Genomic DNA, 21,423 nt, shown 5'->3' with positions numbered 1-21,423 from the left:
TATCACGCGTTTATCGAATCGATGCTTTTAGTTTGCTTCCGGTAGTTTGAATAATTGTGAAATATTCTCCATGAATTTGCATTTCGGTAATGATTTTCGTATGCGAGATAGATGTTCACATAATAATTGATAACATTTTAAATATTCCTCGATTTGAAGAATTAATATTTTCACTTGTTTATATTTGCTTTCTGCTGGGTTATTATTGTTATAATTATGGGTTGATTAGTAGATCGTGCAACTTGATAATGAAAATTATCCGATAATTCGACGTTTAATAAAATTTATTAGAGCACCATCCAATATTCATCGCAATTTCGGAACTATATTTCATGATTAATTCACGATTTTCATATGCTATGTCCGTTTATTGTACATATTGGTCCAGGTGGCACACTTCAATTAAGGTAAATTATCTAATAAAGAATTAAATAGTCCAAATCTATCGTGATCTTAATACCATTGAAATTTTCATGGTAATAGAATCTAACTGACTCTGGTTTTCAGTTATTTCTTCGTTTCTGTATGCAAATAGGGTTAAACAAATCCTACGTTTCCATCGAACAGAATTATGTATTAATCTGCAGACTACTATTTCTACTTAACTCGAGAACACAGAGGTATCAACACCGTCTCAAAAATGTCACTTCGTCGATCTTCTTAATTTATCTAACACTTCTCAAGTGTCAACTCGATCTACTTAACTTCGAGTCTTTTAACTTAACGTCTTTTATGTAGAGATATGTAGAGGTCTCATGCGCCAAGCTAGTTGTCTCGTCCCATGCGATGAGGATACAAAGTTGGCGATGATCCACGGTGCAACAAGTTTCTTATTCCAAACTGACAAGCAGAGGATCTGAATGTGACGATGCCAATTCCACCGTTGCGAAGATTAACAGGTAGCGTCGGGATTGTGAACGTCCGCAGTTTGTTCGAACAACGAGATAACAGGTTGTGGTTAATTGGACTACAATCGTTAGAAAAAGCTTTGATTCTACCAATTTTTCTACCAATTGATTCTACCAATGAACCGTCTCGAATTCAGAGAGAAATTTTGCTAGATAGCAAAATGGTTTTCCGCAAAATGGATTTTCGGGTAGCAGTGATTGGTTGGATTCGAGAACGTGGTCGTATTATATTTATCAGAGGGAAATTTATTCAAAACTTCAATGATAAACTGGTCTCTTTGCCGCTGCTGAGCTTAGTAAATACGAGAAAATATTTCGCTAAGTTATCTTTTTTAATATTTCTCGATATTTAAGAGAAGATATGTTTCTTAAACAAATAAGTACAGCAACTAGTGGCCTCCAATCTCTTCCAGGTTCTGTTTCATCTGAAAAGCATTTATCACTATTGTCGTTACCTTACTTTGTAAGCTGATATCCTGCCAAGGATCAGAACGAAAGAGAAAGACAGAAGGATTCGTCTCTTTGATTCGTCCTTGTCCATGAACATCTTCTCCTTCGTCCAGTCTAAAAATATTCAAAAATTCGCGTTTCATCCTCAGCCAACGTCTGACTGAACGAATCCATGTTCTTTTCAGAAGATATTATATATTCTTGGCCGGAGGAAATCCGTTCCTCCGCTCTATTGTTATTATTTATTGTACGATTTTCCACGTCAGCCGACAAGAATTCGCTCTAGATCCGTTTCCTCGCGAGTATCACGCTACCTCTCCACAGACACTCTTCATTCAGCAACGACTCTCTTCTCATTCTCTGCTACACCACGCTTCCATCACAATTCTCAGTTTTCGTCCCGAAGCAACTGTTATTATTCTCTTCTATCGCTTTTATTCGCGTCCCTTTCTTCGACCAACTCTTCCGCAACCACATCCATGAATCAGTTACGAGAAGCCTCCCGAGGCCACGACCTCGATCTTTCATTACGTAGAATCCGATCAACTTGGTATCCGTTTGCTGCGTATTTTCGTATCGTGTTGCCGTTGTGTATCGGCCAGTAGAACGATGCAACGCAATGGCGTGCAACTTTGTTCCAATTTTCTCGTCGTTGCGTATTCCTATCAAAGCCGAGAAACAGGCGTAACATCGTAACGAACGACGATAAGCAACGGATTTGGCTCGGTTGAATAATCGTATAGTTTGTTCTATTTGACGACGAGAAACTGCCAAACAGCCGATCAGCTCTGTTGTATATCTTTGTATCTCTTTGTACGCAATGACGCGACGCAATTGTCTATTCATACATCGATACGCAACAACGGTGATACGACACGCAGACACGCAACGAAGGAATACTGGCTCCTAAACTACAGTGAAAAACTATTTAATTACTACTGGTCCCGCTTATGCAACTCCTTCAGTGAGAAAGCACGTGATCGTTTAGCGAGAAAAGAGAGAAAGAGCGACTGCCTTCACACAGCGTGCAATGTCGACACAATGTGCTGCTGGGTATATTCCGAAGTATGGAAACGCTTATGCTTTCATGACGATTGCCAAAAGTCATTTAGCAGAGAATCCCTATACCTTGGAATACGAGGAACCACGATTGCCTTTCTGGTTCCTCTATTCATTCGCCGTATAGTATCGCTAGTCTGGGCTGAATCGCCGGCGCTGCTGCGGGTGATCACGTTTTCACGACAATCGACGACCTCCGCCTCGAGACAGTCCTACACCACGTCCTTCGGTGGCCTCTGCAAGGTACCACATCCCCTCGTGGTCGATCCACTAACTACAACGAGAGCTGTGTTCGAGAGGAGATTTAGCTTTGAGATCTCGACGAGTGTCGAGCGTATATGGTACGAGAGGTTGTCGAAGGACGATCCGATGACGAGGACATTGTCTTCTTTTCAGCACGACGTTTTCAGTCGACCCGGACACGCACATAGACAGCCTCGAGCAGGCCGAACAGATCGTCCTTGAGGGTACCAGCAAGTGGTCCTGCAAGATCGCCATCACAGGTGACACGATGATACTGATACCTTAGAGAGTTAAGAGTTTACTCCACCCACCGAGACCGACCGTGTCGTGAACGACACGGTTTCTATGCCGTGTAAAATGTGACACACACGTGACACACGCTTTTTCATACACGAGAATTTATGGAATTGGACCTGGTCGCGCGATCGCAGCCAGAGGAGAACGGTTCACCGTACCTGTTTGACAACCTCTTTTTAACTTCTTTTGGCTCCTGAACATTCTTCGCGCTATTGTTTTTGCTGCAGATTGGCTCGTTCAAAAGACTCGTCTCAGATTTCCGGCAATCCGATGGTATTTTAAACGTTATAATTTAAAACGAATATTTTCAATTTTCAAATTTGACACGGATCGTACCCTGTACTGTTTCAATTAGATCTCGGTTATTTCATTTCGAACGTATATTCTCGTTTTATTTGTATTCTACCTCGTCATACTCGGCTATCGTGTAAGATACGGAATACAAATTAAAACGGAGCACGTTAAAATAAAATAGCAGAAGCCAAACTCTTTCCGATCGCCTATCATTCAATGATACGACGCATCGATCGAGAGTTCGAGTTTTAAAGCTAGGAAATTTCAAATTCTTACATTTTTTTCTGGGATATTTTCGGAACATGAAAATTGAAATAAATACGTTATATCTCTAGCAACGATAATTTTAAGAAACAACACTTGTCAAGCTTATACGGCAACCGTAACACCTCGAAAGCTGCCGGTTGGCGAATGGTCGACATTTCTCTTTTAATAAGGCACAAAATCACGTTACGGAGGAATCCAATGTCTTTCTGCGCACGATTTTCGATCTGATCAGCCGCAAAATCATCCACGATAAATCATAAACCGCATCGATCACGCCTCGTTGCGTTCGATATTTCGACTCGTGTACTCTGCATTCGAGGGAAGCTGGAGAAACTAAAGCCCACGTCGAAGCAATTTGCGGTGCGAAGTTTCCAGATCGATGAGACATTCGACGGTATTGGTCACGTAATTCCGCCTGACAACTTTAGACACTTCGCGATTGTTTTCGTAGTTCCCGTAGTTACTCGTTCATCCTTCACACTAAAATCGTGACACGACGTATAAACGAAACCAAACAGAATAAAATCGCAAAGTCTTTACAAATAATCTGTAAAGTTTAACCCTCTGAGCGTCCGCTAAAGTAACAAAATATGATACAAACTATCTTTTCTACGGCTTAAGGGTAAGTTCTTTTTAGGATATTAAAGATTTATCACGTGTCTGTTGAAATATTTCAAAGTAGATCTTTTAACATTTTTACTTTCGCACGTAGGATCTTGTTAATTACAAAAATGAAAATCGATAAATCTTATAGAGTTATGTCAACTGCTGGTAATTGTTACAGACGATTATTGAAGTTGGAAAAAAAATTAAAAATTTGCTAAATACGTAACACGTATTTCATAGAAATATTACTTTCTAGAAATCTTAGGAATTACGATTTTTTATCAGGTTTTTCTTACTTCTATTATTTTCTTTTATATGTGAACCGAATGTAGATACGAATGTAGATATGAATTCAATGAAAACGAAACATGCACGTACGTATCATTATAGTCTTATATTACCCGCAAACAAGAATAATAGTAAAAGTACACGCAATAATCCATCGACTATGCTACTACTAGAACGTAATTATTTTACATAAACGTTTTACGAACTGCTCAATGATTAAACAAACGTACAAGCATGCATTAAATCCTTCACGGATTTTTATCTAGATCTACGGAATTTTATCAAAATCGATGGTCAACGATATAAATTCCACTCGATTTCTTAGTAAATATTATTACGCTCTCAAACAAATGAGAAATCTAAATGTTAAGAAATTGCTAAAATATGAAACATCTATTTGTCGAGATATATAAATCCTCCTTTCTATACTTTTAGCAAAAATGAAACGAAAGAGATAAGGAGGTGGTATAACACGAGTAAGAAAAATCAATTCATGAGAATTGGAAAAATGCACGTACGATATTTTGAGATGAAAGTTGATTTTCAGGTTGCGAAAAAAAAAAAAAAAAAAAAGAAAGGAGAAGAAAACGCCGTGCTATCAGCGCAAAGAGCCTGCGTTTGAACATTTCGATTATCGTTCCGCGTGTATAAAAGACACACCGACGGATCGACGAACTGGGAAAATTGCTTTATTTTTCCAACTCCGGTCAATGACAGAAATCAGTTGCTGAGATATTATTAAAGTTAGAAACAATGACGTTCGTAGCTTCGGATCGCACACTGTGATTTCAACGAGAGAAAGTAAAATAATTGAAAATAAATATAATCAAACAGAACTTTATAACTTCTCGCGCACAGACGTATCTTTTTGCGGACCATTTTTATACAAATGTGTTCACTTTTGTGAACAAGCCTAACTTTTTACTCTGCTAGGCTTTGAAGAAATTTAAGATATTTATCAAAATTTATCGTACAGTTGATTTCTACGTCAAATGTTTGGGAGGTTTTTCGAAAAAAGCAGGACCTTCGAGAGTAAAATTTCGAGGATAAACAACACAGATTACTCAGGAAAGAACGATAATATTATAATTTATATACCGATAACGGTAGATAACGGTTAGATAACGATAATATACCGCACACTATTATATAATATGATCTATCAAAGAATGTTTAACATTCCTTAACGTCAAAGTAAATGAAAGAATTTATGACACACGAAGATAAAGCTAAAAGTGAAGAGAATAGAGCAGAAATGAAATGAAAGTTACAAAAATATCGAGAAAATTGTTATATTAAAAGGAAATAAGAAGAATTCGGGATACACGGAAACAAGATTGAAAAAGGAGAAACAATAAAATAACGACGAGAAATATACGAACAAATTTATTACGTTTACTCCCTTTGACTGCAATGTAAACAGGATCGTGAAACAGAAAATAGTCTGTTTTAAGCAGAGGGCAATTTTTGTTAAAGTTAAGAGGGCAACTGTCGAAGAAGAAGGATGTGTCATTTTAACGACGTTCGATCAGTCAAATTCAATCTCGTTCTCCGCGATATTATTATCTGTTTCCCGCTTTAAGGGAAAAAATCACGGAAGAGGAGAAGCCGTGGAAAAATGGAGCTTCGATAGCGAATAATTGGTTTTATCGGAGACAGAGAACTTCTTCAAAACAGAATCCCATAGGAGAGGAAAGGACGTATAAAACAATTGCATGCATTTAAATGAAAAATGGAACAAATCGAAATGTAATAACGGAATAGGATCGTTGATAAAAACACGCCAAGTATCAGATATCAATAATTTCGAACTGTAATTAACACGACCCTAAAATTGAAACTGAACACGATACAAATAATATTCTTGATAAATTTACTGAAATTTTCTAACGAATTTGAAGATATATATTTTGATAGAAATATTAGGCGAATTTTGTATAAATTCGCTTAATAATATATTTATTTCTTAACATACGAAATTATAATAAAACAGTTCTTGTTCCTTAGTTCAACACAGAACACGTTGACTTGTATAGCGGTATAATATATAAACGCAAGATAATAATTTAATATCACGATACTAGCAAAGTTTCTCAAACCTCTCGTACGTAACATTCAAACAATTTAACGCACGATTGCTATCGTCGTTCGTATTTGAAGCGGACAGAATCGGCAACTCGTAAGAATTTCTCTGGCAAAAGTATTTAGGTCTGGTAAAGTTAAATGCTGGAGCCACAGGGCGACAACCAACAGCGACAGGCCACGTTGCTGTTGTATAACATCTTTCTATTACGACCATTCAACGCAACTGAGGCGGTAAACGGAAGAGAGGAGAAGATCAGGGACAACAAACGAGCGAAAGAGTTTCGTAAAGTACACGAACGACTTGTCCAGACATGGGATAAAGAGGAAGAGGAAGCACAAGGGTGCGAGAAGGCTCGCAGTCCGCCCCGAAACGATCGATAGTTCAACGTACAGGGAAGTGCAGCGGCTGCAGCGCACACGTGCAGTCCTCGCGGCCTATTCACCTGTGTATATGCAATGTGCAGCCTGGTTGTGTCTCTACTCGCACACCCTTGCTTCCACGACCTCCGCCCTAACCGTTATTTTTTCTCCGATTCCATGAAATCCATCGACACGATTTCGTACTCTGACCCATAGTTGCATGCATTTTTCCGAGTATCATTCATCTCGCAGATGAAGGATCGATCGAGTAGGGCAGGGAATATGTGGAATTGTTGTTACTTTTTTTTCGACGAGTAAAATATACAGATAAAAGTTTATTTTTGCTCTGGTGTCGCGTGTAGCTCTCGTATAATATCATTTTCGTTGCTTTGGTATAAATTTCACGTTTTACGTTACACAATTTCACATTGTTGGTAATTCCAGGGTTTAATTAAGAATAGTGAAAAATAAGGATAAAGACGTAGAAATTTATGCCTCTACGCGCTGCAATATCTTACTGTTTAATCGGCGATAGAAATTTGGATACTCGTAACAGTATTTTCTAAGCAAACATGAATCGCGTATCGTTTCTTGTATTTATCTGCCTTTCGAAAGGAAAGCTGTGTTTACCCTGCTTTTCAAATGAAATTCTCGTCTACGCTGGCATGTGCGTGCCAACAGCGTTTTTGACATCGTTGGTACGAGAAGAAATTAAAAAGCTCAGCTTGATTACATGCCACAAAGATAAGGAATCACGATGACAGTGAGGACGACGATGGGAAGATAAAACGGCGAGATGGAAGAAGGCGTAAAATTGTAATAGGAATCTGAAGGGGTTGACAGATATATTTGGGATGAAGGATTGGAAGATGCGACTGAGATGGATCGGTCTTGGCAGATGTGTTTGTGTATTATGAGAGTGAAATATCTACAGGTTGTCAACAAAATTGGGATAATACCGCTTGTGATCTATAATACTTTTATACTGTATCATTTAAAAATTTTATGGACGTCGAAGATTATACGGATAAACGTTTCTTTAAAAGAGACATTATTTACTGAGTTCGGTTCAAACGAGCGACAAATTACTTTATTCAACTGTATATAAAATATCGGCAAGCCTGCAAAAAACGTGATGAAAAACGTCAAGTTTCGGATCGTCGTTTCAAACACAGCACTCGATGCTTTTAAAATATAAAATGTAACAGAGTTAAGTTACAGCTGAAACAGAATGCCGAAGCAAATTAAAGGTAGCATAGAAATCAATAAATTGTAATTGCATTATTGACGATAACGGGGCGAAGAAATTAACGTTTGTGCTTTACCACTATTCTTTTCTTATTTTATGATACAATGAAAATTATTACAACGTTATGTGTTCAAAATTACTGAAACATTTCTAGTTGCATAATCTAGAATTCTCTGCTAAAAACACGCTTTAGGATAATAGGATAATAGCATATTCATTTTCGTGAAACTAAATAGTTAACAACAATTATCAAATAAAGAGAAACCAGAAGCAGTAACGCTTCGTCGATAAGATTCGCAATGCTTAATCGATACACGGGCCTGAAGAAGCTACAAAACAAAATAATACACGCTCCATCTATAGAAATGATCAGCAGTATAAATATATTTCAAATAAAATTAATAATACATTATACAGAGGAACGCGAACAAACTTATTGTTCACCTAGTACATTGTATGTATTTCACGTTGGAGGATGCCGATATTTTACTAGAGAAATTGATGATCGAACGACGCGAATAAAAGCATTTCGTGCGACGAAATAGAAAGCGAAGATCCCGGAAGATTTCACCGACTGCTCCAACTCTGACGCAAGATATAACGTTGAAATGTCGATAGGATTGAAAAGAATGTGGAAAGATTCCGAAAAAATTCGATTTCCTGCGTGTTATTCCCGTGAGAAGCCGCGACTGACGAAATCCGCCAACGAAGTTTCTCCTAACACGTGAATTTACGAACATGGAGGTGAATATCGCGAAAAACTCTGCGACGCTCTCTGACGAACGAGAAACTGACGATTTCTTTGAGAAAAAAAATTTTTTTAATAAAAAGAATCTTTTACTAATCTCACGTTTGATACGCAACTATTGCGTTGGCAACTAAGTGATTGCGGAGTTTGTCATTAGGTGGTATTGACAAAGTCCGCGATCACTTAGTTGCCAACCCAATATAATTCTGTAAGAAGAGAAAAGAGTGGAACGAAAACTTTCGATCTCACATTGGAAATGTTAGTTTTGTTTCTATTAATTTCTGGAGGGTTTATATCGCTGGAAGCAATTTAGGATCGTTATATAAATATTCGAAAATGAGAAAGGTATTTCAAAGCTTTATTACATAAATTTTCGATTGGTGTTTTTAAACAAATAAAATAGGAAATATATCGCGTTACACGGTTATATGATAGCTTTATAAAATTAATAAAACCTGTCGAGAGGGAAGGAGAAAGATGCTAATTCAAAATATCGATGAACTTTAGGATTTAGCAAAACTGAAATTTAAATTGTCGTTGGTGACATTAATGCGAATGGGTAATCGATATAGCGAGAGGATCTTTTTATCGTTAATTGAAATTACTTAAAAATTCAGACTAAAGCGATGGTTTAGAATACTTCAAATTCAGATTACAATGCTTCCGAGCGAAGCATTAGTTTCCGACTGAAAATGGACTTACTACTTTGTGTTGCTAATATAGAAATCTTGTCCGTGTTGCCATGATTGATGTAACTTGGAATATTGATAGGTTGCCAGAAAATGGAGGCATATTGATCTTGGCAGATGGTTGAGCTAACAGTAAACAAGCCCTTAACTATCTATAATGCAAGCAACGGGAACATGTACGAGAATAGCAATCTGTAAAGTGATTTATGATAAAGGCACGCAAGTTACAATATTCTGCAATAATTCGCAAGATTCTTAATTACTATCAAAATTTCAAGTCATCGCTTTAAATTGTATATTCAACAATCCTTTGAAAACTATGCTTCTACATATAATTAATTACATATAATTAAATTCTTCTCGGGGATAATGCAATAGCATAACAAGCAGCACTCCTTAATTTCACCGACATAACGACGACCTAAAAACCTTAAGAAATATGATCTACGAATTATAATACTTGCAAATTATAATACTTCTACTCGGATACTCTATATTAGAACAACAGAAGATAAACAAAGTATTATCGATGATATTAAGGGTATTAAAAACGTAATTTTTAAGAGTGGATTCGTTTAATAGATACTAGCAGGATTTTTTGGAACTTTTTGAAAGAAGTCTATAAAACAAAATGGTTATTTTAATTATTAAATTGCGTCAGAAATGACCAGTCGAACTTTTTAGTAGTAGCTACGTTTCATTCGACAATTACGATAGCTTTTAAAGGATTTTCTTCTCTTTATATTTGCAAAATAATCGACAAATAGCATACCATCGCTTTATTTTTTTTTTTTTTTTTTAGTCATTCGAAATTAATATTTATAAAAATACGTCGTGGAATCATTTTCCCTCTGTTCCTGCAATGAAAACGATCAAAGCGTTCCTGGAACATTCGCATAGTCTCTATCGCATTAAAAAAACGCTCGGTGTAATTTCTATGAATGTTCGTACGTCGCGTGCATAAACGGACACACGTTACCACTTTCATGTTTTAATTTTACAAGAACGGGGAACGAAAACGAGCATTCGCTGGCCTCGTGTAAACGCACCGAGGGTGGAACGTCGGAGAGAAAAAAAGTAAAGTCAGCAATTTATTCTGGCGACAGTCTCAACTCGCGCAATTCAAAGTAGTAGATTAATCGAATCTCTCGCTTTCTGGACGCCGCGAAGAAAGTTTCTTCATGGTGTAAAACCTAGCCAAGAAAAAAGAAAGGAAATTTTTAGTCCGCTCTGTGAGCTGCCTTCAGCTTACTAATTCGATTTCGTTCGCTCAGTCTTGGAGATCTGGTTCGTCGAAGCAGGTACGAGAAAACGTAAAAGGAAACCGACGTACCTTTCCTCTGTTTCCTCCGATTCTCGAGATTCGTCGATAAACGAGCAGAATGGAAAACTCGCTGGAGAAAACGAATCGAACTTTAAACGCTTTCGTGCCTTGGAACGAGAAGAAAATCGGAAAGAAAAGCAAAAGAGAATAAACACGGCACACGTTCCGTTAGCTTGCGATAAGTTTCGTTTCTTTGAATGACGAACGAGGGCGAAATGGTGGCAATACAGAGTCCCACGTAGAATTCGAAAAGACGGCGAGATAGTCGAATCGCGTCTCTTTGATCTCCGCTGCTTCGTTCCCTCGTACGTTTAGCATCGCTGTTTGCAGGTTACTTGAATTTTCCTATTCTAAATATTCGGATTTGCTTCGCTATATTCCGCGTTCGTGATGCGATTGAAAAGAAGAGGTGGCCATGAGTTTTCATAAGAGAACGTAGTATATCCTTTTTCTTTAAGATCGTGTAGGAAAACATGAAAGCTTGCGAGTATTTTGCAGGCACTTTTATCGTAGATGCTATAATCTTCGTGATTTCCTCTGGCTAATCTTTCCTCAAAAAGCTTCTTAATTTCGAGGAAAATAAATCATCGGAGCGAAAAGTAATTAGAAGTTACCTATATATACCAGAACTATTAAAATTTCTTTTAATATTTCCCTCGATACCAGGATTTCTTAAAACAGGAAAAGGATGAACTATATAAAAGGAATTGGTAGTCGCAGGATTAAAGTACAGTAGTTACTAAAATTAACAGCGGTCGAGATTCTGCTTCGAGACTATAAGACTCGACTGCTTCAAGACTGCCATTTCACCTCATTTAGAAACGAAAAAGTAAATATACGATGGGGTGCTATATACGATAACCTCGGAGAAAAGGATTATTAGCGGGTAAAAATTTCAATTGGAAGAAGGAGTGAATGAGAGGAAGTTTTGGGAGCAAAGCGCGCTGAAAATCGGACGTAGGAAAATGTGCCGCGTTAGTAAGCGGATGAATTCGAACGAAAAGTTTTCTCGCGTCGAAAAAATGAACGACTTTACCGGGCTTCCACGAGGCTGCGAATTTAAGAGCATGAAAGGTACAACCGCGAAAAAAGGAAAGAAGAAACGTGGCGGGTATTAAGTAAGTTGAAAGAAAAAGGAGCGTAAAGGAAGCGTCCTGCATTGAGCAACCTTCTCCGGCTCTATATTCTTGTACTCCCGATTCGTTCAAAATGACGGGGATCGAGGCAAAGTTAAATAGAAAGTCGGGAAAAATGTTGGATGGCGAATATCGAGATTTAATCGAGAAGACGCAGTTTAAGAAGAAATTTCCTAATTTACAAAAATAAGGAGAGGGAGATTTAGGTATAGGAAATAAAATAGTAAAAGTCGTGAACAAAAGGATCTCTGTGATCTTGAGCGTCCAGAGAGAAAGGAAAGAATCGAATAACAATGGCGAGTAAGCATAAAACTGTCGAGAAGCAGAAATCTTCCTTTAGCAGCGTTAATTGCTGATTTCTAGAGGGTCGAACAGAGAACCAATCGATACTGGACCGATTGAATTGATTTTACGGCTACTACTCGTTAAAAGATAGAGCTCGTTCTGAGCAGTTGCTCGATTAAACGTTTCCCAACTTAACGATTCGTTTGAACAAGGAACGACGAGAGGAAAGTGACAATTGGCTATGATATTTGGGTCATGTTTCCTTTGGCCATCGACACTGAAATGATAAACATTGGAACGGAATTACACAATTCACAATTACACAATTACAAAAAGCGAAATTCTATTTGACTTTAGAGAAACCGAACGAGGTTTAAAGAAACAAAACAATTTACCGGAAAATGTCAATACCTGAGAGTTAAAGAATAACTTTAGCTTCTTGGCGTGATTTTCAAAGAACTGACGGTCCAAGGTTATTCAAAGGCGCTTCAACATTATTTCGTGATTATTCAGTGTCGTCGTAAAGACATATGTCAAAGTCAATGTAATTTCAAAAATATTCCAAGACTATCGCAAACTTGCATCAAAGACGTTTAAAGATCCTTTTTCAAAAATATTATATCTGACCATTGGATAATTAAAGCATTAAATTATTACTTGTCATCAAGATGCGTTTCCATCTTTCCGTTCGCGTATTCATTTTCATGAAACTAAATAGTTAATAACAATTATCAAATAAAGAGGAACGAGAATAAAGCAGTAACGCTTCGTCGATAATATTTTAAATAACGCGAAACCATGTCACGAACGGAGGAAGATTCAGAGATTAAGGATAGCGATCTTAACCATGGAGCGATTACGGCAATTAAAATGTTTCTGAGAGGAAGACGAGAGGAAAAGAAGGACGAACGACGAAGGAGCAAAGAGAAACGAAACCTACCGGGTGGAGGAGAATGATCATTAGAGTAATTGCTGTCTCGTCACGAAGCGGGTCAACAGTTTTTCCTCTTTCTGAACTGTGCTACACGCGCCGTCGGACGCCATCCGCGGCCAAAACTTCGCTATGACGGATGGTTCACCGATGAGAACGTCGGACCGTGAAAGTCGCAGAGATCTTCAAGATGGTTGAATTGGAGCAGCGTTTTGTCTTTGCAAACTTGTTGCGATGCAATTAGGTATTTGGATAATTTACTGCGCTAAATTAAAGGGGAAACATACGAGATGACTCTAAAAGTACAAATTCTGGACAATTACTACTGGACAAATAGTACTGAAGTGGAGGAAGAGCTGTAGTGAAAATATTTGAAACTTTGTTTGTAATTTTACGGAATTTATTTATAAATGCCGATACTAGAAAATATTATTCTCTGGTGGTTTAGACAAATTTGAAAGGTAGAAAAAACAGCTCTAATTGAAAAATTAATACTTGAAGCTTTCGTTTTGTAGCAAGTGGTATTGTGTGTAAGTTAGTACTTTAATCTTCTGTGTATAGAATGTTATTTGATTAGGAAAAAAAATTATAATATCGATTACAGATATCTTCAGATTTCTTATTTCAATTTGAAATCTAGCCACCAGCAACTTTTATAAATATTTTTATCTGGTATAGGAAAAATGATATGCAACTAATACTAATACAATATAACAGAAAACAAAGCATAAAATGGATAGATGTATAAATATGTACCTTGTAGATTGTCTTACATTATAGAAGGTTAAATCGTAGCATGGGAAAGTGAACCTGAACGCTTTTTAAGTAAATAAACAATTTCTACAAAAAGTCCTACATTTTAACAGACAATTTAACAGAGCACATAGGGGCAATTGACATAAAAAGAAATATAATTTGATACTGGTGGTAGTAATAATAAGCAATTTCTATTTAAAGTTTTCGGTCATCTATGTAAAGCTTCTCACATCGATGTAAACTCTTTGATCTAAAACATGGGATAACTAACATGCACAATCCTATTAGAAGACGATGTTCGAATACATGCGATTATCCATGATACGTGACATCAATACGTGTAGTTTCTGATGGAAGCTGCATCAAACATCTACTGTGAAATTATGATGTAATCCAAAATACAGAGTTAATTATCTCTGAAACGGAAGATTCGTGAATCTATTAAAGGATTGGTCCCTTAACGAAGAAAGGGATGGTCGGAGGACCGTTTATCAAAGCATTCGTTTCAAACAGAGTTCTGCTAAAGTATGCCACGAAATTTTATCAACAAAACTCTCAAACCATATCTTGTACAAAACTGAGCGAGGAACAGATATCCACTACAGAAGAAACGTAAAAAATATTTCGAAGAAGACATTTAACGAACTTTCAGTGAAATTAAGCGAGTAGAACCGGGTGAAAGCAACGAGAGGACGAACAGAAATTTATATAAAAAAGAGAAAGAAGATTTCTAGAAGAATAATAGCGAAACAGGAACAGAGTGAACAAAAAGTAATCCAACAAGTTTCTCAGACGAATAACGTCGAAGAAAACGTGGAAAAAATATTCTTCGTTTACGAGGCTCGTATTATTCTTTAGTTGTCCGATGGTGTTTCTTAATTTTAATAAAAGCGACTCGTCTGTTCTCCTTCAAACACGAGATCAGATTCACGAGAAATATTAAACATCTGGCCTAATTACAAGATTTCTTATAACCAACGCTCGAATCTCGTAATTAAACGAATACTATCTCGTTAAGAGCGTTTGACATTTCCTAAACCCAACGAAAGCGAATATTTTACTTCCGAACGAGTAGCGAACTTCTACGTTCAACGATGTTCCCCACGTTCTCGAGAACGGATAAACGTATTAGATTGCAAAATACAAAATATTCAAGATATGCAAGATATTCAACCAAGATATGCAAGAAATTGCAAAATATTCGAGAGCTTCAAGCTCTTCGCCTACAGTTGTATATCGTTATATACTGAAAGTATGACGTTTACTTACAGTAGAGTTTTCATACGAATCGAATTTATCCTGTTTCGCGTCGTGTATCTTTTGTTTGAAATCTTTTCGTTGTTCTTTTCGCTGGTACAGCAAATACGCACAAAATTCGAGTTATTCTTCCATAGGAATTAAAACACAGTTATTTTACGACCATAAGCGTACGTGCGTAACGTGTATATTTTCTACGATGACGATCCCATTATCGGTGAATTCACTGTTGGTTTTCTAAATTTTCTTCTAGCGATATGAGTCTTGAATATGAAACGTGACATACGGAAGAATAATATTTTTGAAAAACAACGTTAAAAACGGTATGTTTGAATAAAAAAGGTACGTAAATCCAAAGAGATACGTCCAAATTCGTGTAATTGGAATTCACTGATTTTTCTCATTACCTATAACTTTTCGTTCATCTAATAGAAATTCAAATATACAATTCGAACAAATAGATTCAATCGATATAATCGAATCAATTTAATCGGCTACGGATTAAAATTTCATTCCAACGAGTGAAATTTTATCGTGTTTCCATTAGTAAATTTATTTCGTTAAAAAGCAACATTTATCGCTACAGTCCGTCCAAATCAACTTGGGACAGGTCACGGTCGTTATACGTTACGTACGCAGGTATAGCAACTCTTGCGGCGAGCACGAGATTCTTAGCGTCGTACGATATGATTTGCAAGGCCCATGGAGCGTTGCGTGAAAATAATACACGCGCATTGGAGGAAACTGGGATAACCAACGAGGGAGAATGGAAATGGGAAGAGTTAAAGTGTATTTGGGCGAGAGGGTAGCTTGGCTAACAGTCGGCGTTACTTCCGTTTCCGCCCCAGTAATCAAATCTCTTGACTCGGTGGGCGCAAATTAAAATCGTTGGCTGGCAACTGCGAAACGTGGCTGGCCCGTGGTAGCTGCACGATATTCAGCAACGGAAACATGAAGAGAGCTGCGCAACGATCGGTGGAAAGTAAGAGACAAAAGGACATTCGCGTCGAAAGAACGCCGACAATGAGGCCTTTTATCGCCTCGATCTGTTCTAGAGAGCAGGAACACTCGAATTCGACGCGGAATCGTAGAAATTAGACAAATGACTCTTTTTTCTGTCTTTTTTTTTTTTTTTCTTGTGGACAATGCGCGAGTTCAAAGTTCGTGAAAAGCTTGGAGTGTTGAGGTAACTGGAAATCGTGTGTCGTGACGAAGATTCTTCTTAGGTTTTGTTAGCTTCTAATCGAAATGTATATGTTTGAAAGATAAACGTAAAATGAAAGATACTTGAAAGAAACGTTATAGAAATGATGTAATTTTAGGAGATACGTCGCTTGAAACAATGAAAAGGCAGTGCTGCTATAAAAAGTTTTATTGCTTCAATCATGCAAACGGAAGTCTTCAAGAATTCTATAAGCTTGCTAGGGTGATACTGTTATTCGTGCGATACGGCAATAAAAATTCAACTTCCTGCTATGATAAAAATTTTGCGACAACCATTCAAAAGGAATACACAGACGCGCGTAATTGAAAAAAATTAAGTAACACAGGAAACGGTCCTCGAACTGTCTCGGGATATAAGGAATTGATCCAATTAAACGGAATAACGAAAATAAGAAGATTAAATCGAAAGGAATGACGAGAAGAAAGATACGAATGAGACAAGGGAGGGAAATACGTAAAAGCAGCAAATCTTACGAATCTAATTGATTCCATTGTTTAAAAGGTACTTGATCGATTCGAAATATTTCACTGGTTTAATATGTTTTAATAAATAAAAGAAAAAAAATATAATACTGTATCTTTTGATACTGCTTCTCGTTCTTTTTAAACAAATCATGTCTTGAAACAATCAAGTTCGATAAATAGAGCACCGAGTTGATAAATGAAATATTCAACGGAAAAAATGATCTCGAGTAAATCAACACTGAAAATACCAAAACAAAAGCTGATATTCTGAAGTGGTTGCAACTCAATTATCGAAATGTACTTTACGCGAGTTTGCACGAATGTTTACTAACTTTGTATATTTACGAGGCATCACGTGGTCGAATGTTTGTAGGAAAAACACGTCTGACCTGTTCGATTCGACTTCAAATATTCGACTAAGAATGGTTTTCCCATGTCCCATGAACAGTACAAATTAACCGGTGTGTGTTCATGAGAGAGTTGGTTCGTTTATCTTCAGACTTCCTGGTGTCGCGCAAATAGAATAATGCAAGAACAGCAGAGTACACGAGACGCGTTGTAAGATCGATAAAGGGGCTGGAAATATATTTTATTCGATCATAACGTAAAATTTTATTCGAGTATCCTTCTATTTATAAAGAATCTTGTCATTTTTTAACGGTCAAAATATCGATCAAAAAATATTAAAAATGTCTTAGAAACTGTTCTTTATTCGTCTTTTTAACAAGATATTTTAGCGTTGAAAACATCAAGTTCAGGATGGATGAAAAATTGATTTACAGGTTAAATATTGCATTGGAATTTAAGTGGTTTCGTAGAGAGGAAATAGGAAATTTTATGTTTAATAGACTTTAGGTTTAAAACGAGGTTTTGCGTCTGATCAGATGCTATTTTTTACTTCTTCTCAAATTCTACTGGCGAAATTAAAGAAATACAACGTTCTCCGGAAGATCCGAAAAAACAAATAAACAAATTGAGAAACGTTCATGCAAGACTGAACACGATCAGTAATTTCATTGTACAATCCCATCCAACATCATGCAAATTTAGTGCCCCGACTTTTATAGTGAAATAGTATCTTCTATCTTTCTTCTTTCATCTGCTAGAGTTTAGATATAAAACTATAGCTCGACTCTACTACTCCTTTACTTTACTCTCTATCATAAAAATAGATACAAAGAAAAAGAAAAAAGAACACGTCGCAACGTTTGGAGTCTGATGGTACACTTGGAATGAAAAGAAAAAAGTCAACAATTAAATATCTCTAAATTATTTCTTTTCCAGAATTTTTAGAATTTAGATCTTTTTGAAATGAATGAAAAAAAAACGTTTCTACATGTTTGCTGATATTTAAATTTCCAATATAACGCACTTTCAAAATAATACTACTTCTCGGTTAATTTACATAATTTATTTATAAATTCTTAAATTTTTCCAAAATTTCAACGTTTGAATTATCAATTTTTGTTCCACTTTCCAGTATATCAATAATAGTTAATTGTTGATATTGTTAATGAAAGCTCGCATAAGTAAATCGTGGCTAGGTAGATCGTTCGAAAATTTCATTGACATTGCACTTGACTTCATCAGCATCTGAATAGTCGTGCCGGTATTACCCGTTTATTGACCATCAATTAATTAGCTGGCTAATTGAAAGTTTGATTGGCCAAGCCAGCTGTAGCACTACTACAACATGGGCATATTATTCCGAGTTGGTTCGATCTACTGCCGGAAATCTCGGCGATTAGTAAATCGAAACGGATTGATCCTCTTGAAAAGATAAATTGTCCACTACGTGTAGTTAGCTTGATATTAATTTTTATAAATACTATCTGATTCGAAATTTGTTGATGTAAAGTGTACGATAAAAATTGTGTTATAAAAAGGGACAGACTCTTAACGTAAAAGCAAGTCGAAACGTGATGAACAATTTTTGAGAATTTTGGAAATTCATCGGGGTATAATTTGATTTGGTAAACTTCTCGTTATATGGAAATAATTTGCATAATATTTAATAAATTATCCATTTTCACCGACAATTTTCAATTTTATTATTATTTAATAGTTAATGGAAAGACTTCGCTTCGGATGATCGATATATTTTGTTATAAATTATATACGAGCGAAGTGAAATAATTAAAAATTCGTAATTTATTTTTCGATCTCTTGTAATTAAAATTATCGCAGAAATTGAAACGAATAATCCTTACGTGGTGACAACTATTTCACAGCAGAGTTTTCCTTTATAATTCGATTTATGCTTCACCACAAAGTTAATTAGAATTTAATTAAGTTAAATAGAACTAATTAAAACTATGACAATATCTGAATCACGTCTCGAAGTTTATAGTTTACGACAACGTAACAACAAGCGGCTATGAGATTTAACTAAAGTTCTCCGTACATCGCATCGTGCGGATTACAAATGTTAAAGTATCGAATAAAACTGAAGTAATCGTGTTAAAAAATTAATATGACGAACATTTTACCAAATTGTTTCAAGGTTCTAGAGAAAAATTTCAGACCGAATCGAATCAAATTATTACTTAGTCGTCGAATTTCCCAAATCCTCTTCTGAAAAAACCGAAAGCTCGCACTCGCTTGTCCTACTTTCTCGATATTGTAGCGTGTCCCTCGAATATGAAGTGTCTTAAATATTTCACATGCTTTTGATGATAAGGAAAAAATGTTGGAGGAAAATATTATTCGCAGCGGGAAATATTACGATAAACGAAATCTTTTCTCGAAACTTCCAGATTATCGGTATACTTTTGTTAATTATCACCAACGTATTATATATATATACATATTTTTTTTATACGACCACATATTTTTATAATCACATCCAAATCGCTGAGACGAAGATCAGTCTAGTGATAGTGACATAATCAGTATGAAGAATATAAAATAATACAAAATAATGTAAAATAATACAAATTAATATAAACAATGAAACGTCTATCATCGAACGATCGGAAGAAAAAATGACTTATTTTAACAAGTGTTGAAAATGATCGACTTTTCACGTGTAATTTTATAAATAAAATATCGACGACTTTGAAATTTCGAAGGATGTAACGCCGAGAAAGGAACGTATCCCTCGTCGTGGCATTTACTCCAAAATCAAAAGGAATAACGTTTTCCTTTGAAATTTACTACCACCACCGAAAACAAGTAATATTTAAGACACTGAAATTAGGCAAGTCACCTTATATATCAGTCTCATTTGTAGCACAAGATTTACGTTCCCTATCCTTCCGTGCGATTACCCGTAGCCAGTTCTAGAGTATTTTTCACTCCCCGTAGAGTATCGATTTGGAAAAGGACGGTCTCCTTGGGCCACCCTCCGTTACTCGGCCTCCGCGTAAGACCGGCTCGTCTGCGACTTTCGTCGCAACGACCAAATTTCCTGCAGTTGTTCTCCCGTTAAACCGATCGAACACACCAACCGACCAAATTATAACGATCCACGTATAGGACAATTTCACAATGAAAGTGCACAAAAATTCAAGCGTCGATGCCATTTGACTTCGATCGTAAATATTTGTATTTACGATACATATATGGATACAATTTTACTATACATACATATATATGTAGAGAGAGAGAGAGATTTACATACAAATATATATATATATACAGATAGCACAATGTTTCATGGTACATATAATTATTAAACGACATTATACACAGTTCCACGATACATACATATAGTTTCTATCATTCTAGATATTAATTTTACGATAATGTACGATATTTTGAATCGCGAACATCTTCGATCGTGGGAACGATACACGTACAAACACACACACACACACGCACAAGCACCAAACATAGACTCTGTCGACATCATGAAGTGGATTGTGGCCATGGCTCGAAGATTTTTACGAGCATTAGGTATGAGATCGACGTTCGTCGAGGACGGGCAAGCATCGGCGATCGTCCCCGCTGCAATCGGCGATGCGAATTCAACGAGTTAGTAGCATGGGCATGTGTGTCTGTCTGTCTGTCCGAATCGCACGTTAACGTCCAACCTGTCGTAATATATATGTTTTCTATACGTGTGTATCACTGTGTGTGTATATATATATATATATATAATATATAAATTTATGCACTTTTATATGTGTATATCCAAGTATATAAAAGTAATGTGTTATATGTATATATATATACCAATTTAGATTATTTTTAAGGGTATAATTTGTTTCGAAGTGGTAGTGATTTGGGTTACGATGTTAATGATTTTTAGGGAGAAGAGGAGGAATTTTGGGAAGGTTTTGTTAACATTAAAATTAGCTACTGATAACGTATACCAGTGTACGCAGTGAATGTATCCGGTTCTTCAAAATATCATTTGATTAGTTTCATAAGCTTCAAACTAGCCATCGATATGCAGGGTCGTCGCTTGTCACGTATAGTTTCACACGTGACATATTTTCGTAACTTCAAAAGATATATCGAGTTTCTCTATAACAATAAACGCGAAACTCCATTTTATA

General features: G+C 36.3%; 1 protein-coding gene across 12 annotated transcripts in view; it reads left to right on the top strand.

Annotated features, from left to right (window-relative positions):
- Positions 1-21,423, top strand: part of LOC132909895 (protein unc-13 homolog B) — a 373,086-nt gene that overhangs the window by 332,758 nt on the left and 18,905 nt on the right. For 2 of the 12 annotated variants that reach the window (XM_060965157.1, XM_060965120.1), the window contains exon 9: positions 2,814-2,920. The exons of the other annotated variants lie outside the window; for them this stretch is intronic. In XM_060965157.1, coding sequence (XP_060821140.1) covers positions 2,814-2,920 — 107 coding nt within the window. The remainder of the gene's footprint in view (positions 1-2,813; positions 2,921-21,423) is intronic. 12 annotated transcript variants of the gene reach the window in all.

Source organism: Bombus pascuorum, chromosome 1, assembly GCF_905332965.1.
Source record: "Bombus pascuorum chromosome 1, iyBomPasc1.1, whole genome shotgun sequence".
In the NCBI taxonomy this organism is placed as follows: domain Eukaryota; kingdom Metazoa; phylum Arthropoda; class Insecta; order Hymenoptera; family Apidae; genus Bombus; species Bombus pascuorum.
The sequence above is the reverse complement of the archived record's forward strand: the minus strand, read 5'-3'. Positions and strand labels throughout refer to the sequence as shown.